Below are 18847 nucleotides of genomic sequence, written 5' to 3' on the forward strand. Positions count from 1 at the left end.
AACAGTGACCCATTTCCAGAAGAATCAGTCCCACCTGTTTAGCGGTCTTCCTTCTTTTTGTGTCTAGAACCTGTTTTGCCTTCAATTACACTATTGGTTGTCTAACCCTTCAGTGATCAGGTTAGGGAGTTAAACTACTGAAAATCTGGTTTAAGAAAGCTGCATTGAAAAGCTACATAAAACCCCCTATTTTTCTTCAAGTTTAGCTACTCAGAGTAGAGTGGGGCTAGATGAACACCAACAGATTGACACAAAATGGGGAGAAATATGTCACCAGGGCCAAGGGAGACAGTAAGACCACTTCTTTGTTCAGCAAACCACAAGACCATCTGAACTGCCTTGCAAAGGCATACACTTTGAGGTCACAGAAGAAAAGGCAACAGTCTCTCCTCCTTACAACACATCACAACCAAATTTCACATTGCATACTGTGGTTTATTTCCTATGCCTTTGGCAGATGAAAAGGAGACATCCTGAAAAGTAACCCTGCTTGTTATTGCCAGATCTTGATTTCTCCAGCCCAGCTACACGTTGCAAGGAGAGATGGTAAGACTGGGTGAAATATTGCACTCACACAGGCTTCTTTATGTGCAGACAAAGTGCGAATAATCCTAGCAGTATGATAGTTATAGAAAAACACCTTGCCATCTGAACTTCCTGTCACCAAAAGTGTTCCATCTGGAGAAAATTCACAGCCCACTGCAAATCCTTCCACCTGTGAAAATCAATAACAGTGCTGATTAGAAAAGTTCATTGTGATCTACTGAAAATGCATACAGTACCCCCAAAAAAATAATATCTTTAAATAAATATACACTAAGGACTTCTCCAGGTGTTTAGTAAGACACAGCTACAACACAAACTTATTTAATCAAGCTATTAAGTATTCATAAAGTCTTCTAATAACTATTTTCTTTAGAGCACATATGAGTTAAAATAGACTGGCACATGGGAAAGCAAATTAAGCTAATTAATATCTATCACTGATTTATAATCAAAGACTACTAGCAGACATTAAAAAGCACAGGTACTTTCCTATCTGTCTTCCTTCCAAACTTAGATACTAGGGTCCTGATGAAAAAGGATACCTTGTGGCCTTCATATCTTTTCTTTTTGTTGATTCGATAAGGTCGTTGGGCAGAAAACAAAGCCATATAGTTCCCATTCGTCTGAGCAACAAACACAGACTCTTTTGGGTGCAGAGTCAAACTTGGGCATGTGTAACGCTCCTGAAAATAATTTTAAAGAAAGTTTTGTTATATGAAACAACAGGTTTGTTCAAAGGAATCAGGTTATCTTCTGACATATTTGAAACACCATAAAAGGTAAGGTATACATAAGTCATCTCCACTGAATACCTTATATAAAGAAAGATACTTAACTCATTACAATGCACTGCAAATCTTACACCAAGGCAGATATCAAATCAAATCTCTACTTTGATTTCCTAGATACTGACCAAAACACCATCTCCCTCTGAATCATAATTATACTGCAGAACAGCTGCAGAAAGGTAATTCCAACCTGATGGTACACAGTCATCCTCTTCCTGCCCAAAGAAAACTAGAGTTTCAACGTGAAAATGAATCCTCTTCTCCCACATCCCTTCCTCTACAGCAATAACTGTGCCTCCCATGCTACTTGGTACAGTTCTCAAATCCTCCGTCCTCTCAGTTCTGGCTACACCGACAGGAATGGAAATCATCCCATTTATACAGAGACTTTCCCCCACCTCACCCTTATAAAAAGAAAGAAGAAAAAAAAAAGATCATTACTAGCCTACTAAGTAAGAAGCTCCTTATGACAGCGATTTGTAGACTATTGCTAAATATCTTCAAAAATTACTAACACTTAGCTTTAGTATTTCTATTTAAGACTGAATTAAGATTACTTTCAAAACTCTGCATTGTGATTGATTGCATCAGAAATCAACTGCTCTCACAAAGTTTCCACCAGGCCCAAACCTCTTCTAGCTTCAGCCTAACCCAAAGACACAGTATCAAATTTTGATGCCAGGAATACAAACTAAGAGAGTTTCGGCTGTAGGATGTATCTGCATGTGAAGGACACCAGGCTGGCAGTGACCACTGGAGACCACGGGCCATGTGGTAGATGGGGAAGAGCATCAGACTTTTTGTTATGTGTTTGGAAGTGATTAACTGGCAAAAAAGTTCTGAGTATTGTAATGTATTTGACACAGAAACCAAAACGGGATTAGGCTGTGTGCCTGGTTAGGGGCGTGCTCCATGGCGGAGCCTGCTTGCTTCTGGGCAGAAACGGTGTAAGAGGAAGGGATCAGAAAGCACAACACAACCTGCAGGAGCACTGTGTAGTGCTGGGTATACCATAGCAATGGGTTCTTTTAGAGCTCTTAATTATTCATTTGTTAATGCAGGCAAGCAATAGATCAAGTCTTGCTGGGATCTAATCTGTTTGGAGAGTTCAGGGTTCTCTCCCATCTTGAAGGGTTTAAAGGTGAAACTCATAAAAGTGAAGCAGAGTTTCCAAAATCACAATCGAGTTTTGTTTACTCACAGCACAGAAGAGGGGGAAACTGTGCATTTCAGAGATGCTGTAGTCCAGAGGAGGTAGATTGTATGGATTGTTTGTTTGGTGGGGGATAAGGAGAAAAAAGTTGTTTGGCTTTTACTCCTTTATACTGAACCTGACTAGTCTGTACTTCATATATTCATAGGTTGGGGTTCTTTTTTTCCCTATTGCCTATCCAAGATGTTAATATATCCAATACTGGACAAAGACAGAACTGTGAAAATTAAACATCTAACAATCCCATTAGATCATCAACTACATGTTCTTGTCAGTAGAGAACTATTAATTTCAGCCAGAAAGCATCTGTATACAATCCAGCCATACTATATTACATAGAATATTAGACTTGGGTTTTCAGAAAAGACCCAGGGAGCTGGAATTATCTATTAACTTCCTTGGTAATCTCCTTTGAAGCTGTCAGCTTTTCTAGACAATTTAGTCCATTAAAGATCTTGCCTGGATAGATTACTGAGAGAAATACTGCACCTGCACTGATAAAAGTAAATTTTTCCTCTGTGATTATGCTCTACTAGATATCTATATGCCTGTACCAGGTTGCTATTATTATGCGAATATTAAACTCCATTTGTCAATAGCCTTCATTGCAGCTGACAAGAAATGTATCATTTTGCTGTTCGAGGAAAAGTGTGGGAAAAGAAACATGGCATTATAGCAACTACTGCCATGTACCATTGGCACGCTAGAATGACACTGCAGTGGCCTTGCCTGACTATAGCTTAGATGTCAGTGAATGAGCACTGAAATGTAAATACTTTTAACACAACTACCAGTCTTCAAGGTTATTTTTAAGAATGACTGGTTTTAAAATATAAAAGTAAAGGAAGCCCTCAACTTAAGAGCATTTTATACATCACACGACGATCTTACAGAAAATCAAAAGCCTTTTTTTTTTTTACAACACTGACAAGCATGAAGTACTAATTCATGACCTAAACAATGCTAGTTGTTAATCTTACATGATAAATCTGATTGGAGATTTTCGCAGCACTTTGGAAGTCCCATGCAATAATGGTACGATCAGCTGAGTCCCGGCTTACTGCATCTGTGCTTGTAAGAAATTCTCTTCCTTCAGGGAGGAAGAGTATATCCAATGTCTGTTGTACTGCAGCTTTGTACACTCTTAACACCTAGTGGATAAAAAAGTTTGTAATTTTTTGACAGATTAGAATAACATTATAAGATATATTTTTCTCTCTTTGTATTAATAACTATCTCCAACAAATCATATATTATTTTAAAATGTGAAAAAGTAATTGATTTTTAAATGTTGAAGTACTAGTATAATAAATAGCTTGTTAATTTATGTAAACAGTCCACACACAGGAAAATTAAATGAGATAAAAGAAAGCATCAGTTTGTACAATTATATATACATAAGATTCTGTTATAAATTCCCAAAGAATTAAAGTTAGACCCAATAAGAGCTTTAGACAACACAGTGTTGTGGAGCTGGATCTACACAAACTCCCTTCTATTTTATGAACTCAGAACACTCTGAAGATCTCTTCTTCCTCCTTCCAGGAAACTTCAGATGTGTGAGTTCGCAGTCTTTTTGTTCTCAAACTCTTCCGTTAGTTACAGAGGCAGTGAAAGGAATTAGGTTAGTGGCGATTTGGGACTCACAGGTATGAAAAGGACACGTCAGGAAGTGAATATTCTTGTTGATCATTCGAAACTTCATTATATATAATTGTTTATGGCTGGGGACGAGTAAACTTGATAATTCAAGGCTCTCCCTGTCCCACACTGCCATGTGTCACTGCTTAACTTGCAAGCAGTGAGACCCCAGCGTCAGGATGGCTTGGCAAGGAAGCAAAGCTGGCACAGTTGGTCAGAAACTGCCTACGGGGTCAACGTGGACTCCCCCAGCAGAAGAATGCCCCACTCACCCTGCAGAAGACACCTCAATCCCATTAAGGGCTCGGTCTCACATGCTCTCCTGAAAAAAGAAACCCCAGCAGAATTTGCTCTTTTAAGGTGCTGCCAGAGATGGGGGGTGGAGGTGACAGGAGCACTGCTGTCAAACAGCTCCATGCTTGAAGGACTCAGCCAGGATGCTGCCTCTGTCTATGGGGATTCAGTCCAACACCTGCCGGCTCACCTGCCTACGGGCAGTCCTGGCAGGAGCCAGTCTCTGCTGCTTCTGCTGAAGCAGAGGCTTTTTCTATCACTGGTGAAAATGAAGGGCAGCAGGGAAACAAAGAGTCATCAGTACTTTGAAGTATGTAGAGTAAATATTGGGCCACATAGACTAGTTCCCATCATGTAATTAATGCATATGAACAATTTCTAAAGCAGTTTGTGATGTAAAAGGAAATATCGAAGTTCCTAAATTTCTCCCAAATTAAAACCACTGCAGTTCCCAAATCTAGATCCTCTTTCAGGCCTTATACGAAAGTAGGTTGAATCCATGCAGAGCAGGTCCTCAGCCACAGGATTCTGAATATTTTAACAGCCTGTGAGCTGGATCTTAAAAAGTAAGGGATTTTGAACTATTCTAAGGAATATATGAATAATTTGAATTTCCTTTCTTTCCACCTTTCTTCGGGAAATTCTGCATCTATGTTGTCTGCTTTGAATTTTGCAAATCAATACCTTTGCTTTCCTCTTCTCTGATTTGACTCCAGTGAAAAGAAACTTCAAGGCAAGTGGCCAGATCAAAGCACTCCTTCTCTCTGAATATGGTGATCCTTAAAACTAGGACACTGGAAGACTTCTAGTTATTAAGATCTAAATCTCTCTCTCCAAGATAGCTAAAACACAGCAGCCTGCACTTCTAATAGGGTGTTCAGAGGTTAGTCATTCCTCTAACCTCACTAGAAAAACCAAGAGAGCATAGAGAGTGCTTGAAGTACTATCCTGAAATGGTTCTAAACTTTGTGAGGCCTTTTAGTGCCTTCCTCATAGCCCTAACATGACATGTGACTACTGACCTCAGGGCCCAGACCTTTTACAGACACTATAAGCACATACATTTTTAAAGGAATAACTTTAATGTGTCACGGTGAAATAACCTGGATTATTACTCTGTTTTCTACTTTAACCAATAAAAGAAAAAGAATTTCAAATACCACACATAACATGAGAACATCTTGATTTCTTGCCTTAAGCTCAAAAATCTGCATCTGTTTGGAACTGTTGAGAACTAGTTGATCCTGCTTCACAGTAAAGGGTGATCTCCTGAGGTCCCTTTCAGCTCTGCTGTCTGTGATCTCGACATGTGGAAGGACGGCAGCAGCAGCTGCTCCAATTGCTTTTCACAGACTCTGTGAAATGTACAGTTCAGAAATGCGACGTTTGCATTCAGGGAAGAATCTCGGTCATTCAAGCACCCTACACACCCTGTAATAACATCAGCAAGATGTAAACTTGCAGACTCAAAAAAACTGGCACACTTTTCAGAAATCTGCCTGCATTTTTAAGATAGTGAATACACAAATGTGTTACTTGCTCTCATCAGATTTTCCAGCCTAGGAATCTGCATAACATACAAAGCAATTAAACTTTGTAAAGCCAAAAGTGAAATTTGCATATTTATAGCTTCCACTTTGCCTATGGAGAAATCACTATGCATAGCTATTTCTTCACATAGTTACAAAAGGAAGCCCGTAGTTCATTAGTAAAGTAGAAAATGAAGCTATTTTATAGGAGTAAAAATTAAAAATAAATATTTTTTTTTTAAATCCAAACTAAAAAAAGCCCACAAAACATAATAGCTGTTTGGAATGAGACATGGAAAAACATACAGAAACCTGACAACTGCAAGAAATACAGAACTGAAATAAAGTTAAATTGAGAGGAGGGGACACAAAAGGCTCTACCATCCTGACAGACTGAAGGCGGCAGCTACTTAGCAGCAGGCACCTTCACAGAAGTGACAAGTCCCACCCAGAGAGTCGGGAAGATCAGAGAGTGGAGAAGCACAAACGTGTAGAAAAAGGGACAGAGAGGCAGAAACAAAGCCCAATTGCTGCCAGGAAATAAAGAAGATAAATATAGACCAAGAAAAGATAATCCGAAATGGTCATTCAAAGTACTGATTCTTTGATGTTTTCTAATTTTAAAGATGAAACACACTCAGACATAGATTCCAAAAATCCCTTGTGAAATGTATGTGTGTACATATCCATACATACATTGTGTCCAGCACTGTTAAGTGGTTAGGTTTAGGTTTGAGACTTGTTTTTAACATGGCTTTGGAGCAACATACAGCTCTCAGTAAGGAAACAGACGAGATTGTAAAGTTGGTGATGTGAACATACTTGTAATTTTTGCTGAAATCCTGTTGGGCTCTTACATAAACTGCCACTGTCAATTTAAACATTTTCACTGCTGATCATTAAATGTATTTCACTGTCTGTTACTTAATAGACTGTCTAACCAAATTACCTGTGTACCTTAGCTCTGCAACAGGAAACTGCCTTTATAAAAACTGGTACAAAAGACCATCTTTTTCTATATGTTTGATATGTACCTCAGAAAAACTATATCATTTAATCTTCAAACCACATAGTAAGAACTGACTCAGAGGACAATAAATTAACACTTTGAATAGCAGCTGGGAACTTGATATACATAGTATTTAAATTCTCCCATAAAGATAGCTTTCAAAAATAACTAATTGCAACACCCCTGCTCAGAAAAGTACTCATAATTAAACCTGCTTTGTTCTACCTTGAACAATTAATTCATGACATGCCTGAGGAACTTGCTTGGGCACCAGTTTCCCTACCCTGGCGGCTTTAGTTTGTTAATAACAGCTTTTGCTCTTTTTCTATTTGCAGATTTATCACCCATTAGCATTGGAAAACCACAGTCCACTTCTTCAATCTAAGCATTTTCTGGACATAAAAGAAATCATTTCAAAGGAAGGCGTAATAGTTTCTAGTGTCAACAAAATCCAACATAGTAATAAAGCTTCTTCACTAAGGCAAGAGTTCATGGCTGCAGGCATTCAACTAGAAAGGTAATTTAAGCAAATTAAATCAGTTTCAAACAGACTTTTAAGGTTCTGGTGATTTGAAAAGCATGCTGTGATGCTGAATTCAAGATATACATTTCAGATGGGTTTTCTATAATACTTCTCTGCATAAAGCACATGCAGTTCCTGGTATTTAGTCTGTCAAGAAAGCTCAAAGCCTCCACAGAAGCAATTCAGAAGCTGCTGCTCACACCAGCTCTGTGTTGGTCAATCATAACCCACATGCACTGCACTCTCCTAAAACCTCCTCAAGCTTTATGTAAGTGATGAGAAAGAAATGTGCTTTTATAGTCATTGTCCTGAGCATTAGGAGATAAGGTCTCACAAGAAATCTAACAGGACTACAGGCAATCCGGTTGGTCATAAAAAAAAAGTCTTGGTCAACCAGTGCTGTGGTTTCCAACCTGTAGAATGGCCATTTTTTTATTTCTACTTCTTGTCCTGTCTTTTCGGATTGAGTGCTTTGGCATGAAACTGCTTCTTCCTACTGGCAGATTGAGTAATTAATGCTATAGGGGCCTGATCTAAGTTTCTTCTGTGAAACAGTACTACACCTATACTAGTCATAAAAAGTGCATTTCAACTGAAAGCTTATTTTCCACAAAACAGAAGCATTTTTATCCACTGTAGTGCAAGGCATTTGTGTTGATCTATTCTCTAGGGTAAGGTATTGAGGCAGATAACTATTACTTGATTTTTAGCTACACGCTCACAATAAAACCGCAACCCCATGACAAATTCAATTTATGTCTCTGATCTCCATCTGAAAGATATAATGGCAGTTTTAATCAAAACACATGACAATATCATAGACAGGAAGATCAAGCATGCTACAGTTTTCTGTTCTTTCAAAGTATTTGAACATAAGACTGGTGTATTTCTCTTTAGGTTATTGAAAAAAAAAAATAGTTTGCTTTTCAATTTCAGTTTTTTCCTGTTTGTAACTTCTCTGTTTTCAGATACAGCTCATGATTATTGAGAGGTCCTGAGAGTAATTAAAATGAAAGGGAGACTGATTACAACGAACAAGTGATTGAGCTTAATCTAGTGTTTACCTATAAGCTGTTAGGTATGAAAAATGTACATTGTGGTTTTTTAAGTCACTTTCAGATTGCTTGAGAAGAATCTTGTGATGGAAAGTATCAGCCATTTATTGGAAAATAAGTATCTTCCCATTAGATACTTTTGTTTAAAATTATCTCATCTCAAACAGGATAAGTGAAATCTGTATAAAGGAAAAAACAAAGATCATTGTGCTACAGAATGGCTTTTCTATGAGGAGCAATAATCTAACTAACTTTTCAGTCTAGAAATGAGACTACCAAGGGAATATGAAAGAACTGGAAATACAGTATGAGCAGCATGGAGAATGTGAATGGTTTCTCACATTATAAGAATTTAGGCTCCAAACTAGCAGAAAGCAGCTTCGAAACACAGAAAGATCCTTCTTCACACAAGGCATTTTTAAGCTGATGGATTCCTTACATGTTGCAGATGTAAAAAAGAAAATCAAGAATAACCAATTCCACAGCATGAAACCTCAAAGAGAGCCCTGAAAGACACAGACAGTATGTGCGGTGCAGGAGGTCCCCAAACTGTAAGTCAGAAAGGCCTGGGTAACCATTGCTGGGAATTGTGATAAAGAAGTTTGCTGTGCTTTCACACTCTTGGTTTTTTTCAGTGCGTACTGGTCACTGCTGGGAGTGTAAAATTTGTCTAGAAATGGGCTGAAACTGGAACTGCTATTCTCTGACAGCTTCTCATTCGAATGCTCATGCTCCAGGAGGCACTTTGTGTTCCTGGTCCATTTCAGCCTCTCCAGGAGCAGCTGCTCCCAGAGAGCTCGTACACACAGACAGGTCTATGATTCTCATTTGCGATGCTACCGCGTGAGGTTTCCAAATAAACACAGCAGGACTGCTCACGTATGTGTTACAAACACATAAAATGTGCCTTTGCACTCAGAAAGGTTCCCTGAATGTTAACATTTAAAAACAAACGTCATTACACAAGTACAAATGCACCCTCACCACTTCTCTTTGAACTTTCTGTCCATAGATTCAGTAAGGATTCCTCTGACACACTGTGAGAAGAATAATTTTTATTTTCCAAAGTGCTGAATAAATCATCTTATTTTAATTACATTGTTCTTTCTAATACCACCAGTACATGACAATGTATTGGCTGTTTCTATAGTAACCAGAAGTGCAAGTAGCTCCACCAATTTCTACAGCCTTTTTTCATATTTTTATGCGATCTAGAGTCAAATTCATTAGGTCTTCTAAATACATGCTACTTAAAAAGACTGCATCTCATCTGAAAGAAATTGCAATAGAATGTTTCCAAGGAAACAAATGCACTGCACTTGCACTCCAAATTTATTAAATTTTTAAGTCTGCTTTAATGGCTTAGGCTTATTTCTTTATAAACTCAAGGATGGAGAAATAGCTTAACAACATAAAGAGCATCTCTTTCATTTTTTCCTTTTTAAGCATAAAGGTATAGATGATAGTTGCAAATTTGTAGCTAAACGTTCAATCGAGAATAATGAACCAAGATGGGAAAAAAATAACCCTGCCTTGGCCTCCGTTAATAATAAAAATTCTGCAGTGCATTTCTAGACTAATTTTAAAAGCTGAAAATAACTGATTCTACCATTTTCCTAGTCCTTTTTTTTCTACAACTTAGAATACCTCAGTTTCAAAAATGGGAATTTTGTGTAAATCCTCAAATCTAAGTTTTCCTTAAATTTTTCTATCACTCCAATAGACTGACTTTGTATTTGTCTTTTTTTTAAATCATCTTATGTACTGACAAAATTTTGTTATTAAGCCCAAAAGGCTGGACCTTTGCATTCATTGGTACCCATCCCATCTTTAATAGGTCACTCCTACTTTTCCCACATGGTATTATATTCTTTTTTATTGTTACAGTTGATTGCACTAGCACACTACTTTCTGTAACAAACATTTTTCTAAAAGAAAATATTGAATGTGGTGTCTAATTGAAGCCATTCCTGAAGCACTTCACTAAGTTCCTCCCAGTCAGTTTCCTTTTTTACAATCTCCCCTTTAGTTAGTTTTCCCATTTTCAGATACTTAGGTTAGTCCATGCTTTCTCCAACTTCTCGAATTGCTCTGTCAAAGCCCAAGGAAGAAATCATACAGTAACATCAAGTAAGCTTCACACAGTCTACCTTTGCTTAACTGTTATGACTATTTTAAGGAGTTGAGGCTGTTCAGCCTGTAGAAAAGGAGGCTGAGGGGAGACCTCATCACTGCCTACAACTACCTGAAAGGAGGTTGTAGCATGGTGGGGGTTGGTGTCTTCTCCCAAGTAACAGGTGATAGGACAAGAGGAAATGTCCTCAAGTTGTGCCAGGAGAGGTTCAGATTGGATATTAGGAAAAAATTCTTCCCGGAAAGGGTTGTCAGGCACTGGAACAGGCTGCCCAGGGAAGTGGTGGAGTCACCATCCCTGGAGGTGTTTAAAAGGCATTTAGATGAAGTTGTTAGGGATATGGTTTAATGCTAGAGTTAGGTTATGGTTGGACTTGATGAGGCTGAGGGTCTCTTCCAACTGAAATGATTCCATGATTCTATGATTTTTTTTTTAGTTAGTATTTCACTTATCCTTGTATCTTTAATCTTTCCTTCAAAGTCTGTTCTGTGGCTGTGTCAGGTCATACTACCAAGTCTCTACTGCTCCATGTCCTTCCTCTGTTTAACGTAAGCGGTGGATTTGCGTCTATGAAGGTCTAAGAACTTTCAAGTATTGCTTAAAGATCAGAGCCACAGCCCTATGGCCTTCCACTTATTCCCTCTCCAGATTACTGGATGGTGCTTCATCAGGACTTGCTGCTCCGACAGCCCCAGCAGACACCTCTTGCCAAAGCTCCAGCAGGCTTGGGTGGTTTATGAGACAGAACACACGAACATCAACAGAGAAGAGATCAAAAACAGAGTACATCCAAGAGCTGCATAAATTATTCCTCTGTTTTTAACAGAGTTCAAAAAAATGTTAGTAATCTCCCTGCCTTTAGAGTTCCTTGCATTTCTGTGTGCGTGTGATAAAGAATGAGTTCCTGAATACTTACAAAATATTAAGAGTTTCATCAATCAAAGCAGAATGAAAAAAAAAAGGTAAAAGATGAAAAACTCAGAAATAATTATATGGATACATTTAGAAAATTTAAATGAATCTATTCAGATGCAAGTTCTTGAATACTGTATGTCCTTTCAGCAGAGCTAATAGCATCCCCCCTTTACACTATGCAAACCTTGCTGACAAATGTAAATAAATCCTTCCAATTCAGTCTGACAATTCACTCATGGTATAAGGAATCTGAACTCCTTTAAAAGTGTTAACAGTACAAGACAGTCACAGTTGTAGTCTCGTTCGATATTACAACTGTGGGAGCTTAGAAACCCAATTTAAAAAGAAAAAAAATCAGCTGTAGTCACATTTTCTTTTGTGAACACTAGCTAGAGGATACAAGTCTCAATCCTTTGTTCTCTTTGGTATTTCAAGGAATATTAAAATTTCAGGTAGAATAAGTAGTTGGAACACATATTGTCTCCTGTCTGAAAAGTGAATGTAGATCAGCCAAAGAAGAGAGTGACTTTGTAACTCAACTGGCTTGTGCTGAACTTCTCAAGAAATTCGTCCACAGCTCAGAGAAAGAAAATACTTCTAAAATACATTACTACTTTAAGGTCTCAGTGTTATTGCACAATTATTTTTACAGGGCATTTTACATGTTTTTTCTAGGTTCAGCTCTGAGGTCCAAAGATCCCATGGGGGCTGTTCAATATGATGATCTCTCCTCGGTCAACATTGCAGAGATTTTTTATTTTTTTTTTTAAACACAGCGGTTCACTTCCAAGTTTTCTGGTCTTTTCATAAAGTCTCTATAAACATTCTCCAAATGTTTTTTAAATTTAATCAATCTGTTATACAGCAATATAAGATTTTCAGAATAATCTCTTAGAGACAAAACTGGGCAGAAAGCAATACCACTATAATAAATCTCTACATGCTATTCAACTGCGTCTTTTATTCTTTTCTTTTCCTTTCAGGCTTTGATTACTTTTCTCTGTAATTTTGAGAAGCCTATGTACTTTATATTTCACTGAGCAGTTAACAAGCTGTTCCATCCATTCATTCCTCTGAAGTATATTGCTTAGCTTTATCTTGAAGATTTTAACTCCCATACTGTTCGTTCATTCTTTAGCCTGCTCAATACCAAATGCAAAAATCCAACACTTGAAATAATTTTGCCTATTTGCACAACAGAACAGGGTTAGCAATAAATGTCTTTCAACATTTCTCCTTTTTTTTTTTTATATCTGCCTTTCTGATTAACAGCCTATTGTACATTTCTCTGTGTTTTAGTAGCTGAAAGGCTGCCTCAAACTCATCTTCATACATTGTCTCTGGGATTCAGAAATCTAATTTTTATACCACATTCAAGACATGAATAAATATTAGTAATTTATGCTCATAAATTCATGCTCCTGTGGAAAATTAGTTGCCCATCATAATCAAAGTGAGATTTCAGAAGTACTAATTTGGAAAAATACCACTATCAGCTAGTCTGTGTCATTCTCCATCAGCAGAAACCACCAATGTGGCACACTGGCACAAAGCAATGCACTTCAACCACCACATATGTATGTGTAATTGGACATTATTTTTGTTATTAGTCATTCTACCTATCTCTGTGATGCTTAATGCTTTCTTCTGAATTTCCAACAAAAATTCCCTCATTTCCTAATATACAATTATCATTTTGCCTCACATAGTTAAATTTAAGATGTGCAAGTGGATAGCCTGTTAAAACACAGGAGTACATCCTAAAGAATGACCTCTGAAATTGAATTACGAGTGAATGATGAAATTGAGTTTTCAACGTGCAATGAGTAACAAGATCCAAGCTCTTCATTTATGGTGCTCACTCTATTGATGAAATATGATGCAAAGCCTGAAAAGGCTATCAGGAGTATGATGATGGGAACAAAAAGAATCATTAGTTCACCCACACATCATTCCAAGCTGAATGACAGGCAAACAGGAAAATCTTGTAATAAATTAGGATGAAAGCACTTGAAAGATATTAGGGTTGCTTGCATCAAAATTGAAACAAGGTGGTAAAAGGCATCAGACATCTATTTCTGTTAAGAGCAAGTGGCACTTGTTAGAACAGGATAAATTTCAAAATATTGGCTAGGACACTTTATCCAATCTTGAACATGTTCATAACTGTGCAAGATGGAAAAGGTAGAGAGCTGGCTGGGTTTTTTTTTCTTGTGAATAGAGATAAAAATATAAGCTGAAAGCAGCAATGTCTGGAGAATCCATTGAAATTCCTAACCTGCTTTTGGCTGGGATAGTATTAATTTTCTTCCTAGTAGCTGGTATAGTGTTGTGTTTTGGATTTAACATGAGAAGAATGTTGATAATACACTGACGTTTTGGTTGTTGCTAAGTGATATTTATAGTAAGTCAAGGACTTTCCAGTGAGAAGGCCGCAAGTGCGCAAGAAGCTGGCAACGGGCACAGCCGGGACAGCTGATCCGAACTGGCCAAAAGGATATTCCATACCATATGGTGTCATTCTCAGTATATATTTGGGGGGAAGAAGAAGGAAGTGGGGGATGTTCAGAGTAATGGTGTTTGTCTTCCCAAGTAACAGTTACATGTGATGGAGCCCTGCTGCCCTGGAGATGGCTGAACACCTGCCTGACGATGGGAATTGGTGAATGAATCCCTTGTTTTGTTTTGCTTGTATGCACAGCTTTTTCTTTATCTATTAAACTGTCTTTATCTAAACCCATGAGTTTTCTCACTTTTACTCTTCTGATTCTCTTTCCCCTCTCACTGGGGGTTGGAGTGAGCAGATGCGTGGTGCTTAGCTGCTGGCCAGGGTTAAACCACAACAATCCCCCGGATCAGGGAGAAGCAGATATGAGATACTGATGATATTGATGATTCATGCCTAACCAACATACTGTGGTATGGCCGAGAGTTTGAAATGTAACTATGTTATTTTGCAGCAATGATGCATAGGTGATACTTGCCATTCTGCAAGAAGAAACCACAAGCAATTAAATAAGAGTTTTATATTTTTCCCCTTTTCTCCACTCAGCCATGACCTTCCATATTCGCTCAGTACACACACACCGTTCTTCAAATTCTAAAACTAATATAAATGCAGTTGTCTAACAGTCTACACTCATCACTGCGTTACAGCTACCTCAGATAGAGGGAAAAAAACAAAATCAAAGGATAACAGAAACTCTCTCCCCCTTTTGGAAATCTTTTAGAGTAAGAGAGTACATCACACTGCTGCTTTAGACAATCACATTACATACAAAATTATGGTTTTCAAATGAACAAATATGTCAAACGAACAAACAAAAAAAGATCAGTATCTGTTACAAGGGTAAACTCACGCCTTCCACTTTCTAAGGTAATTAGGCACTACTTGCTATTAAAATTAATATTCCTCAAGAGCTACTTAATTGGCTAGTTTTCCAACTGATGAATTTCTATATGAATGTAATTGTTTCCTAATGAACAAAGCATATAATGGCATCTAAAAAATTCCAGAGAGAACCCAATATAGGATGTGTACAAAAGAAACAGGCTGGGGTTTTTATTTAACTGAGCCTAAAAATTTCACAAAATCACAGAATGTCAGGGATTGGAAGGGACCTCAAGAGATCATGTAGTCCAATCCCCCTGCCAGAGCAGGAACACTTAGATGAGGTTACACAGGAAGGTGTCCAGGCGGGTTTTGAATGTCTGCAGAGAAGGAGACTCCACAACCTCCCTGGGCAGCCTGTTACAGTGCTCTGTCACCCTCACTGAGAAGAAGTTTCTTCTCAAATTGAGTGGAACCTCTTGTATTCCAGTTTATACTCACTGCGCCCTGTCTTAACATTGGTTGTCACTGAGAAGAGCCTGACTCCATCCTCGTGACACTCACCTTTTATATATTCGTAAACATTAATGAGGTCACCCCTCAGTCTCCTCCAAGCTCAAGAGACCCAGCTCCCTCAGCCTTTCCTCGTAAGGGAGATGCTCCACTCCCTTCATCATTGTTGCCCTGTGCTGGACTCTCTCCAGCCATTCCCTGTCCTTCTTGAACTGAGGGGCCCAGAACTGGACACAATCTTCTAGGTGTGGTCTCACCAGGGCAGAGGAGAGGGGCAGGAGAACCTCTCTCGACTAACTAACCAGGCCCCTTCTAATACACCCCAGGATGCCATTGGCCTTCCTGGCCACAAGGGCACAGTGCTGGCTCATGGCCACGCTGCTGTCCACGAGGACCCCCAGTTCCCTTTCCCCTTCTCTAAGAGGTCATTCCCCAACTTATATTGGTACCTGGGGTTGTACCTGCTAAGATGCAATACTCTACACTTGCCCTTTCCTGTTTTACCTGTCGGAATACACATTCATTCACTTACTGTCTCAGAAAGTGAATTATTTCCTTGTAATGTGGTAGGAATTTTCCTTATCTCTTCATTAGCATCAGGATATTGAACTAGAGTTTACACATAATCTTTCTAAGCACAGGAGTGTCCTGCAAGTACAGAGACAACCACATGTGCATCCCTCAGCGATCTATAGCTCTTCGGGCAGGTTCCAAGGCTGGAGACTCAGCATTACAAAAATAAGTGTACAATTAGTCATTGAGATAAAAATGCATTATTCTGCTATTACATAGCATCCTGGTCACAATCTTGAGTACCATCTACTTTGGCAACAGTATTAAAAGCGGACAGAGTATGGCCCATGGAAAGACAAATACCTCATTGCACCCATTTGAAAAAGGCATCGTAACTAGATTAGTAACCTCAGTGGCAAAAAAAACCCCACAAATAGGATTTAAAGCACAAAGATACAATAAAATACTGTTTGAATCTCATATGATAATATACTCCCTAGTTAGCAGAAAACAAGGGCTGTTTTAGAGTGAATGTCTAGTCAAATTAATAAAATGTTAAGCATTCATGTTTCACTTCTACATAGACATAAATGGCTTTCAAGGTTTCTGGAAATGAATCATTGATGTTGTCATCGTAAGTGTTCACTACTGGCTCAGCATGCAGACACAGATGCAGCTTATACATCATCCCCTGCAATCTACACAAAGGTGATTCCAAGCACAACTATGGTTTCTTACAACTGCGCAATGGTAAAGTACTGAAAACTGTAGTTTTCTTCTGTAGTTACACAGTATCACAGTATGTTTGGGATTGGAAGGGACCTCAAAAGATCATCTAGTCCAATCCCCCTAGGAATGCCTAGGTGAGGTCGCACAGGAACATGTCCAGGTGGGTTTTGAATGTTTCCAGAGAAGGAGACTCCACAAGCCCCCTGGGCAGCCTGTTCCAGTGCTCTGTTACTCCCACTGAGAAGAAGTTTTTTCTCAAATTTAAGTGGAACCTCTTGTGTTCCAGCTTGATCCCATTACCCCTTGTCCTATCATTGTTTGCCACCGAGAAGAGCCTGGCTCCATCCTCGTGGCATTCACCCTTTATATATTTATAAACATTAATAAGGTCACCCCTCAGTCTCCTCCAAACTAAAGAGACCCAGCTCCCTCAGCCTTTCTTCATAAGGGAAGTGCTCCACCCCCTTAATCATCTTTGTTGCCCTACGCTGGACCCTCTCTAGCAGTTCCCTGTCCTTCTTGAACTGAGGGGCCCAGAACTGGACACAATATTCCAGAAGTGGTCTCAGTTTTGCCAGATGTGTAGCTTACACATAAGTTACTAGAATTAAAATATACCAGGACATCATCTCTACCCAGGGTATTGGTAGTTTTATCAGAATGACATAAGATATGGATGGGTGGGCTGTTGAAGTCTACAGTTTGTGTGTATGGTTTTACTCCTTCACATTCTTACAATGAGTTTTACAAAGGCCAATACCTCACAAATTGCACATTGCCCCTTGTACCAATTCAGAAAATGTCAGAAAGAATGTTTTGTCACCTGTGTCTACCATCTTCTCTTTAGCGAGGACCAAATAACTCAAATTTTGACACTACAGTCAACAATCTTTAAGCCTTACAATGATTACACCCATTTAATTCCTGAAGTACTTTTTAAAGGAAGTTCAACCTACCATGACACACAATGGCTTCTCTGTGTTAAAAAGGACAGCTAAGTGTTTGATTACAGACTGCACCCCTTCCCCATAATTAAGGTCTACTTTTATGAGAATCTTGAGAAAGAACACTTGTATTCCCTATCTCATTTGCATGCTATGAAACCACTGATCCTACTGTTCAGGAGGGAAGACTTCTATTAGTCTTTCTTCTCCAGTCCGCTGCCAGAAAAACAGGAGTGCTTTGTAAAATTACAATCTGATCACCTGGGATGAACACCCTTTGAACTGGTTCTACTTCCTATTTGTGTGATACATATTTTCATGTTCTATAATTCACCTAAAGACAGTATACCAAAATCACTTATTGACAACACCAGAATACTGTATACCAGTGCAGGACTGGGAGAGGGAGGGAAGAGTTACTACAGAAAAATCTCATAACTTTAAAAAAAATTACATAGGTATTTTTTATCATAAGTATTTACAATTTTGGCAATCTAAAACTAGAATCATCTTCCTTCATAGAATGGTGCTTTGAGTATCTCTTCATATCCTTACCAAGGAAAACTGGCCATCATACAAGCTTGATGGATGGAATAAATCCCATCAGACTTTTTACAAAGGTTTTCAAGCTGACACTGTAATTCACAGTAAACTCACCATAAATTTATTTTCAGAGTAGCTTCTGACTTAGCAGTCTTGGTATGTACTTACTAATGTTTTTCTTTCAAGAACTTACTTGTGTGAGGGAGGTCTGTGGTACAGAACCTACACGATTAAATCATTTTCTCAAAAATCAGTGACAAATCCAAAGGAACAATCGCAGCACAGGAATTAGACTGTTAACTGCACAATAATACTGCGTTTCCTTAATAAAGCAACTTCCATAACTATTTCAGAGCTTTCCTGTGAGACCCCTCATACCTGAAAAGCATCTGTCTACATCTCTCACATATTATTCTTAGCACACCTAAGTCAGAGTTTGGATAAGCAGTCTTATCTTTTTCAGATCCCTTCTGTCACCCTCAAGAGCAAACAGATGGCTAACTACAATGAGTAGGAACTACCCACATAGAAATTCAAAGGAAAACAGAGCACTACTCACTTCACAGGCAGCGCTGCTCTTTGAGCTGTTCTGTGCATGAGGAAGAGCTTGCCTTACGCCAGCACTGT

At 38.6% G+C, this 18847-nt stretch overlaps 1 protein-coding gene across 5 annotated transcripts in view; it reads right to left on the reverse strand.

The window, feature by feature from the left end:
- Nucleotides 1-493: 493 nt before the first annotated feature.
- WDR25 (WD repeat domain 25) overlaps nt 494-18847 on the reverse strand; it is a gene marked incomplete at its 3' end in the record, with an annotated part of 66111 nt that continues 47757 nt past the window's right edge. For all 5 annotated transcript variants that reach the window (XM_080346081.1, XM_080346078.1, XM_080346079.1 and 2 more), the window contains 3 exons: nt 3528-3698; nt 1089-1229; nt 494-715 (listed from right to left, as the gene is read on the reverse strand). In XM_080346081.1, the coding sequence (XP_080202207.1) occupies nt 494-715; nt 1089-1229; nt 3528-3698 (534 nt within the window). The remainder of the gene's footprint in view (nt 716-1088; nt 1230-3527; nt 3699-18847) is intronic.

This window comes from Nesoenas mayeri (genome assembly GCF_963082525.1).
Source record: "Nesoenas mayeri genome assembly, chromosome: 5".
Lineage (NCBI taxonomy): Eukaryota > Metazoa > Chordata > Aves > Columbiformes > Columbidae > Nesoenas > Nesoenas mayeri.